The sequence below is a fragment of the Ylistrum balloti genome, unplaced genomic scaffold, assembly GCF_031769215.1.
Source record: "Ylistrum balloti isolate Yb309-2 unplaced genomic scaffold, AGI_CSIRO_Ybal_v1 Utg370090, whole genome shotgun sequence".
NCBI lineage: Eukaryota > Metazoa > Mollusca > Bivalvia > Pectinida > Pectinidae > Ylistrum > Ylistrum balloti.
This window is the reverse complement of record NW_026782122.1, coordinates 441296-451752: the sequence shown is the minus strand read 5'-3', so window position 1 is coordinate 451752 and position 10457 is coordinate 441296. Positions and strand designations below refer to the sequence as shown.

Genomic DNA, 10457 nt, shown 5'->3' with positions numbered 1-10457 from the left:
TATTGGTTGTTTCAATACTTTAATGTCTACTTTGAAAAGTGTTAACAGAGCTTCTGTGCACACTCTATGTACATGTTGTAATATATATGAAAATTCTCTGAACATATCAACAAGAATTTGGGATACAAATGTAATTAGTCTTCTCTGACAGCAAGGAATTGAATGTACCAATCTGCTCATCATCTAAATAGAAACTGGACAGGTTTTTTACCACACAACAAGTGGCCTGTATTTTAAAAGGTGGAAACAGATTTAAGACATGTCAAAAGAAAGATCACTTTTAACATTCAAGTGGAATTACTTTTTGTCGCAACACCAATGATTTCAAAGCATTTAATATCAGATTAGACATGGGACAGATCATGATATTAATTTCACAAAGGATAGATTGATTCAACAGCATAGTGTACATACATTCAACTGACAGATTAACAAAAACTGAACTTTATCAAATTGATGTTTTGAAATTATGTTTTGACATCAGTAAGGGATCCATATATACATATTAAAATTCACATCATACTCATTTCATTCTGTAATCACTTTTATCAATATTGCACATCATGGCTTTAACAAAGGCATTGTTTGTTTCTAAATAGCATGTTAATTCAATGGTCAAACAAGTAGATCAATCTTTGCACTTTGATCACAAGATTATAATTTTCTAAAATTCTACATGTGTCACCAGATCTGACCTATTTTTTAAACTGTATGTTGGAAAGTTCCACTTCATCAAACAGAAATTTCATTATCCTTCAGCTCAGGAGAACACTCTGGCAATGACACATGTGGTGATAATATAACTGCATCGATAAACAACATCACTTTTTGAAGCAAATTTCTTAAATTCCTATTCCGTACTTTTTCACTTATATTCAGATAAAGTTGGCTGTAAAACCAAAAATATTCATGGTGCTCTATTTTCATGTCCTTTTTTTAAATTTCATTTTTGTAGACACTTGATTTCATCTTTAAGTAAATCTTATAATTTACATACACAGAGTTTTTGAACACATAAGTACAATCTTCTTGTGATACCTCTCGACAGTCTGCTTATCTATCTATCATCGTCTACAGCTACACAATATAGACCCAACTGGACAAGGGAGATAATTCTACTGTCCCTTCTATAGAGACTCCTTTCTCACTATACAGAACTTTCAGCATTCGGGAAGTACTTTTCACATATTTTACTGATTAAGGATGAACTTTTACCTCAACCATTATCAACCTATATTAATATGATTACACCTAGGAGAAGTAAAATTTATGAAAAATCCGCTTCTACTAAGCTGATTACCATAAACTGTTACCAGTACAAATTATTCAGGGATTCACCTTGATCAGTACACTTGGTTTCTGGTCATAACAACCCTGATGTAAACTACTAAGACAGTAATTCTAGCATCTTGTTTAATTTCCACTCTATAAGGAATGCAATCCACTAATGTAGCTCAATACTTTGTGGGTTTCCTAAAAACATTTAACAAGAATATCATCCTGAAATGTCTTTTATGCATCAATCAAATTTCATTTTTTTTTCCCAATGAAAACTGATATATGTCTGTCAATCATCTCCGCATTCCCCGCCCCCCACGTCCATTCATTGGAACCATGTTTCCACCATGACCTTGTTGCATGCCTCGACCTTGACCAGGAATTTGACCTTGTCCAGGAACTTGACCTTGTCCTGGTATGAAAGGTCGTGATGGTCTTTGATTCTGATAATTAGGGTTACCTGAAATAAAACACAAAATTTCAACAACACCACAAATACTACAGTTATAAAGAAATCAAGATCCTAACAAGAAATTAGACTTACACACGAAGAGCAAAAACAAGAGGCCAAAAGGGCCTTAACAATGATCCGAGTTCTACAGAAGCTGTTACAACGTGTACCATGGAAATTATCTTGCTTACAACCTATGATAACATGAACTACAGTACATAATACATGTAATGCAAATGGTTTCCAAGCATAAAGTATTTTCAATTAAAAGTATACAAATTACATTCAAAACTTTAAATTTCTTGTATATACTATATTTAATTTTACACCTCCTAACAATACTGGGAAAGTGTCTTAACAACAAACTTTGCAATTTACTCCTAAAAATTTCCTTCCTAGTTCACTTATTTTCTTCCCAAAATGACCACAACCCATGAAAAATAGCCCTTGGCTTTATACCTGTATGGTACATCAACTTGCTGTTTTTTTTGTTCAAAACTTTTGTCAAAGTGAATGAAAGTGAATAATGAGATCCATAAAAATGTTACATATACAACAGAAGCTGTTAAAACTTACCTCGACCACTTGGTGGTGTTTGGTTGTTTGGTGGTCCCCCTTGATTTGGGATAAGTCCTTTGTCACCACCTTCTGTAGGTGACTTTCTCTGACCAGGTGGCTGTCCTTCCTGATGAATAGAGAAAGTTTTACAAAACGTAATTAACAGAAAACTGTTTCCCCATCATCATGTAACAGATCAACAGGAACATCGAGATTAAGTAATCTTTCCTGTCTTTTCCCCAATTATGCATAAACAGATCTGGTCGCCAAATTCTGCATAAGCAGCTCTAGATGTGGTTTAGGTCCTTCTTGAAAGCTATGATCAGAATTTGATGAGTAATCAAATAAACAATTAATAGTTGACAAAATAACATGAGAAAACTACATTTTATCAAACAACCATTTAACAGGATTTCCTATAACCAGCAAAGTTCTGATGGAGTTCACAGCACTTACATATAAATTGTTATTGTTAAATATATGAAGTCCCATGTGAAGCAGAAGTGAACAAAAACAGGCAAAACCTTAGCTACAAAGCAGAGAATGCTAGGAAAATCTAAGGATCAGAATAGGAAGTCAGTATAACAGGCTTCAAACAATGAAAAAAACTGCATTAGGAATAAGGAAACACTCCCTGCTCAAGTAAATTGAAGGTGAAGAGTAAGCATGTGTTATAAAGGGGTTACTGAAGGAGAAATTATGATGATGAAATGACAAAGGTTTGAAATAAGTAGGCTGAAATAAGTTTGAGCTGTGATAACCTGCGTGCAAATTTCTTTAGATTGTCACATTTCACAGCAAGTGGGTGTTTAACTTTATCACTATTGTTGATACAAATTGATTCTGTCACCATAATGTGATTGCCTCGTTTTGGTATGACTTATAAATATTGTAACCGAGGTCATTTTTCATCTCAATGCCTCCGCTAGGAATCGAACCCGGGACCCCTGGCTTACTAGTCTGACGCTCAACCAATCGAGCTAAAGAGAAGTTCTCTCTAGCCGAATGGTATATTGCGGGTAATATTTTACCAGGGTTACAATACAGATACTATCGGCTTTATATTTAGAGGGGTTTCTCAAACAATTTAAGAGGTCAAACTTGACATTCAGGATTGACTATGGGTATTAAGATGACATTTAGGTATCATTGGAACTATAAATAACATGTCTTCCATTTCTAATATAAACAAGTTTTTATCATTATGTCCCTTTAAGCGCTTTATCTATTTTCCTGAACGACATCAAACTACTGAACTATTTTCCAGATCACCATCAAACTACCGAGCTATTTTTCTGATCACCATCAAACAACCGAGCTATTTTTCTGATCACCATCAAACAACCGAGCTATTTTCCTGATCGACATCAAACTACCGAGCTTTTTTCTGATCAACATCAAACTACTGACATATTTCTCTGATAAACTTCAAACTACTGAGCTATTTTCCTGATTAAAATTAAAGCTTCTAGCTGTTTTCCTAATCAATGTTAAATCTCTTTTGTTATCACTGTGATCCACCTAAATTATAATGGGAGTCATTAAGCAAATATAGAATGGTTGGAAGTTTTACATTAGAACAAAGTTGTCCATTTATGACTCAAATTTTGTAAATGGTTTTACCTTCTGTACAGCCTCTGGGATAGGTTCACTCATATTAGGGGTCTCTGAAAACTGCATACAAAACCTGTTGATTAAAGACAATACTTAACTTAATTAAGTATCCACATTTTCTGTAAACCATACTTTCTGATACATGTACACACAACATCAAACTTGGTATTTTGTATACCTTGTTGGATATCACACCTTGTAATTAAGACGAAAATCATTCTGCACCCAAGTGTAAAACCAGAATGTCGCATTTTGTTGCATAAGGTCACTAAGATGTAAGAAATTGAAGCTAGCTAGGTTTATAACCTCATGAACAGCCAGAGTCATTTGGAGGTAGAGTCTCCTTGTAACAGCTGGTGCCTACCTCAGTGAACAACATATGGAAGGCCCATTGCATGCCATTCAGAGCAATAAGGTTAAAGTGATACCCAAGGACACAGCCAACATAACACCGATCTGTTTCTAAGTTTTTTGTGAAATAAAACTGCAAAGAACCACAGCAGAGAGTGTCAAATTACGCACCTAGGATTTTCACCTGAGATGGTTACCTATGCTAATGATTAAATCGGGTAAAAGAAAAAGAGTATTTAATTATTTTCCATGACTTCTGTGTTCTTAATTATACAACTTACTCTCCAATTTTGATTATCTCTCCATTTTTTCCTGTATATAATGTCAAACAGCCTTTCCAAATATTGGCATATCTGAAAGTACAAAAAATATGATACATGATAACTTTCTGAGATGAAATATAACATAAGGTGAGAATAAAATACAAGTAATTAATATAAGAGTTTTGAGAAGAGTTTAGACCTGTGTTTTACAATGATTACAAAACATCACATATCAGTTTCCTTTAATCTAGGGATTTGTCTAGATAAATTTTACTACCAGGAAAGAGTAGTATTCTCCAAGTGGTATTTTTCTCCTAGGAAAATAAACAAATTCCTCACCAAGAAAATATACTGAAAACAAAGGGAAACTTTTCTCTAACCAGAGTTATTTAGTATATTTTCAAATTATGCCATTATGAAAAAGAAATATTAATACAACCCCAACTTTTCAATATTTTTTCATATACTCTTCATGAGTGCCAAATACTTTTTACCTTATCCTTCTTTTGAATTCTTACAAAAAGGGTTGTCCAAAATTTTCCATTTCTCAAAACTGGCCAAAATTTCCTCTTTTTCCAAAAGGCAGAATTCCCCAAATTCTAGGTTAACCAATAATCTGATAGAGGAATCAATTAAAGAAATTTTAATCAAACAGGTAATAGGCTTGTGAAGCATCCACTATATCATCTTCGAAGAAAATGTACCACAATGTGACTCAATGTCCTGAAAATACCACACTTCCAAACCATACCCTTTGGTCAGGCGACAGATATCCCCAGTCTGTAGAAGATCACCCGTCTCGTCCCATATGGAAATGTTGATACTGCCAGTCTTGTCTGCAACTTTACAGGAACGTACATCATGGCCATCTTTTGTTCTTGTTGGTTTTCCTTCATACAATGAAAAAATGAAAGATTTGTGAGAATTACAACAAAAACATCCTTTCGAAAAACATTCAGAAAATACCAACCTGGCAACATAATCATAATTCAAACTCAGATTCAATAAAACTAGGACAGAAACAACAAAATACCAACCTGGCAACATTATCATAATCCAAACTCACATTCAATAAAACTAGGACAGAAACAACAAAATACCAACCTGGCAACATAATCATAATTCAAACTCAGATTCAATAAAACTTGGGAAAAATATTAAAAGAAAGATTTACACACATGGACTCCTGAAAGAGTACAAGAATAAGACATGATGTTCTGAACGAGTGAATATTGCAATAATATAAATAACAGGCATCTGAAATTTCATTTCAACTGACATTCACCAATCCCTATACTGAGATCAGGTTTAACCATCCCTAGACTGAGATCACGTTTACCCATCCCTATACTGAGATTACGTTTACCAATCCCTATCACGTTTACCCATCCCTATACTGAGATCATGTTTACCCATCCCTACACAGATTACGTTTACCCATCCCTATACTGAGATCACGTTTACCCATCCCTATACTGAGATCACATTTACCCATCCCTATACGAGATCACGTTTACCCATCCCTACACTGAGATCACGTTTACCCATCCCTATACTGAGATCACGTTTATCCATCCCTACACTAAGATCACGTTTACCCATCCCTATACTGAGATTACGTTTACCCATCCCTACACTGAGATCACGTTTTTGGAGATATTGATTGTGTAGCCAGTTATTTACCCATCCCTACACTGAGATCACGTTTTTGGAGATATTGATTGTGTAGCCAGTTATTTTCACAGCAATTAATTTGTTTCTTTATTTCATGGTATATTAACCATTAATTATGAAAATTGAATCAGTGAAATAGTACATTAGGTATAATTTTACATCTACTTGCAGATCAAGACATTTTAGTTGCTTAAAATATAAATAGATCATTTTGAAAATTGTGAAAATTTTGACACATTAAAATTACAAGCTATATCCGTTATGTGATTTTAAGCAAAGAGAGGAGAAAGCACATATAGTTTGTATACATTCCTGTCTGGCATCAGCCAGCGATTAATCTCAGGTCTTAGCATGATCATTAAAAATTCAAAATGAAATAAATAGCATGCTACATCTAATCGGCTGGAGCATCATGATGGAGACCCAGGTTTGACTCCTGTGGAAGGACAGGGATGTGGTTTCCCTATTCCGTTTCATTGGTCACAAGTTGGATTCCACACTAAAGACCTAGGTTCCTTTACATTTCGTCTCAGGGAATCCAAAGGGATAGTGTTTTTCTTGTTGTGTAGCTGAATGTTCCAACAGAAATTGTGCCTGGACCTCTAACACATTACATCCATGACTCTACTGATCAGACAGAGAGAACCACAGAAACAACAGGGTGTGTGTAACTTCATGAATACCAAATCAAAGGTGAAATATCATATTGGTAACCAGAGTTGCAATATACTGTTTGGGGTAGTGAGCCAGTGGCCCTAAATTCATTTCCTATCGGAGGCAATGACATCGACAAGAGATCGCAAAGAGATCTACACATCCACGTGGAATATCCTGCATCTAAAAGACCTAACAAGAACTTTCTGAGAAACACTTAAATTGTCATAATCCAAGATGGTCTCCAGTCAAGCCATTTTGTTTTCTTGAAATGATACAAAATTTGGATCAGCTTAACTTGGGACTAAAGTGAACTGACATATTAAGTTAAAAAATACCAGTGCTTCTCAAGAAATAGCAATAACAATCTTCAAATGTTAAAATCCGAGATGGACACTTGTCCACCATTTTTTTTTCCTGATCAAATTTGAAATTGAATGGGCACATCTAGGGATCATATGGCATATGTATATACATATTAACTAATAAGGTTGAGAAATATTCATCCAGTACTTCTAAAGAAACAGTTAACAGTCAACTATCAAAGTTCAAGATGGCAGCCTGTCACCAAATCTGTTTTACTGATTGGACTCAAAGGCAAATAGGAACAATTTGCACTTAGGAAAAGAGAGGAACCTTCAATTAAGTTTGAGAAACATCTTTCTAATACTTCTTTATAAACAGAGATTACAAGGAAAATTAACCAATGCATGATGGATTAACCAGCGTAAAACTGCAATTAAAACAATCCATCATTTGACGAAGATTTACATCTGTTACAATGGCACCAGCGAAAGAACTCAAACTTAGTGCTTTGAAGTACTTTCCGAAGCATTGCTGTAACCCCTGGAATATCAAGGACAATATCCAAGGAAAATCTAGTGTGTAACCCTAGCCATAATATATTGCCAAGATAGAATGAGCTAGCTTGTAATTCCCATTGGTTTGAAAAAAAGTTCAGTTAAGTTGGAGGCCAAAGGTTCCATTCTTAACAAAGGTTTTGAAATAAATAATGACCTATATTACAAAAATATTTCCGAAATTACTGCAACATCACATCATCAAATCAGTGAAAGCCAATTAAAAATGCACGGTCTGTAGTTCCTGATTCATATCAGTGTATTATTGGTTTAAGATGAATGTTCGACTCGTGCGTTAAAACATATATGCAATATATATACGTTGACATGCATAATCAACAAAGATTATAAATCTCTTTTTCATTTTTGCTATATTTATGTTAGAGCATCACCCGGAACTTTCTATTGGGGTAAAAAAATCAAGTCGACACCGCCAATAATCAAGCTTATTTACCGATTTCCAGCACTATAAACATGAGGTTTACATTCTTGATTCCAGGACGCAGGTCCTTTATATGGTGATCAGACATCTCGGGAGAATGCACAGTAAATGCCAAACCCTAGCTCTGCTTCATCCTTTTAAATATTGCCTGTCGTTTTCCTGCAACGAACCACTTCTTTTTTCCAGAGATCGTGATATTGGAAGGCCCGACAGCTTTTCTTTTCTACTTCTACCGGTGTAAATTATTTTCTGTTACTTCATGACTTCCCCTGGTGTCTTATCTTTTAGCATATAATAAGGAAGGGTGTCGATTTGACTTTGCTTTAGAGAAAAATCTGGGAAGAAGACCAACACGGATGCGACGGATAGTCAACCTAGCCCTATCGCGTGTTTTGTACTGTCATCCGGGCATTGTGACAAGGGAAATAACTCGGAATTACATATGAAAAAAATAAACCAAGGACGTAAAACACATTTTTCTGCACAAATCACATTTTTTTCATTTACGTGTTTTGCGACGCACTGAAAGATTAAGAAATTATAAAAAAAATGGATTGAGAGAATGCACTATGTCGCTTTATTCATATATAAATAGGACTTGGATCGTGTTTACACTTAAATATATATAAGAAAGCCTGGTAGGGACTTTTTTTCAAGTATTTTAGAATTAATATGGAAATTATAATCAAACACCATACAGTATAACACTAACTTAGATATAGATCTATAGAACAGTATGTGATACTAGATTATTAGTTTCCTTTATTTAAGAACTTTGCTTTGCGTATATATAAAATATCCCTACATGCAAATTGGCACCCGAGAATTATTGTATTCCAACCATATTTCCTTTAACTTCATATTAATATCGTGTCTATTATTGTTGCCTATAAATGTTGATCATGTTAATTAGTAATTTTATTGATCAGTGAAAAAGTATATACTGTATTTTTTTCCTTTCCTGACACCTGAACTTCATGTATTTTGTGTTTATAACGAGTTACTGTTTATTGTATCTGCCTAAACTACTGAAGTAAATCATAAATATTTAAAACTGATTTTAATTCAGTATTCGAGGAATTTAAAAATCTCTTTCAAAACCTTCTTCAATTATTTATCATGCTATAAACAGATATTTCTGTAACATTGCTTTCAAGGTTGTTCTTCATCTTTCACTGCCGATTTACAAGAATATCATTGACCTAGTTATAACTTCGGATAAACTGACAATTTTCCACGTAAACATGAAGAAGTGTAGGTTAAGAAATTCTTAACTGGAAAATGCTGTGGAGGAATTTCATATATTTCACGTAGACACAGGTTCTGATGAATATAGAAAACTTGACATTTATTCACGTAGACACAGGTTCTGATGAAAAAACAAAACTTAATGGTTTTTATTCTCGTAGACACAGGTTCTGATGAAAAAACAAAACTAAATGGTTTTTATTCTCGTAGACACAGGTATACATTACAAAGGTATACATTCAGTAACACCCTGGCTTTACAATTGTATTGGAAGGATCAGTTGTAGACGAAATCTATGATGTGTGGAAAAATACTGCACAACTACTTAACGTAGATGTGTATAAGATGTGCATATCACCGTACGCTTTTCAACACTCAGCAGAGACACTAATATTTAAAGATGTATTTGTTTTTAATCAGAACTTTCTCACTGATCACTGTTATTATGCTTCAATAACATGGGTTAATGTTTTGTCATTGTTTGGCTATATTGTGCCTCCGATGCCTGTATTCACAAAACAATTCTCATGCTCAAGCATAGATTTTATGCTCAAGCAATCTTTTTTATAATTCACCTAAATCATATAAGATAATACAAATGTCAAATATAAACCTTGAATATGGCTTTGACTTGAAGTCCTTTCAAAATTTGTTTTAAATCTTTGGCAAAATCAGCCTTATTTATTCATTTTAAACTTAAACAAGGCATAAGGCTGGAGCACAAAATTCATGCTTGAGCATGAGAACGCTTTAATGAATACGGGCCGTACTAGTTAGGTCTCGTGCGATCAGTAAGTTGTTCTATAATTGGGGAAGTGGGAAGTTTAAATTGAAAAAAAATATCTAAAAAATGTAATTATTACCTTATAAACGTAACCTTAGTTTACAAGGTACTAATTACACCCCCACCCTTCCCCACTCTTTAGGTAAACGTCGTTCCGAAGGAGTAGTTATATAAAGGTTTATTCAGAACACGGATTGAGATTTAGATATGTGTCCCTGTACCAGAGACGTCTTTGCCTGTACAAAGCAACAGGACGTCTGTGATTAAATATTATTTTTTA

At 34.2% G+C, this 10457-nt stretch overlaps 1 protein-coding gene across 1 annotated transcript; it reads right to left on the bottom strand.

The window, feature by feature from the left end:
• On the bottom strand, window positions 1–8537 carry LOC132549905 (SOSS complex subunit B2-like). The gene is made up of 6 exons (XM_060213881.1): window positions 8158–8537; window positions 5267–5405; window positions 4534–4605; window positions 3911–3974; window positions 2306–2414; window positions 1–1738 (listed from the first exon to the last, which is right to left on the bottom strand). The coding sequence occupies exons 1-6, from the start codon at window positions 8231–8233 to the stop codon at window positions 1572–1574; spliced, it is 627 nt and encodes a 208-aa protein (XP_060069864.1). The 5' UTR covers window positions 8234–8537; the 3' UTR covers window positions 1–1571.
• Window positions 8538–10457: the final 1920 nt, after the last annotated feature.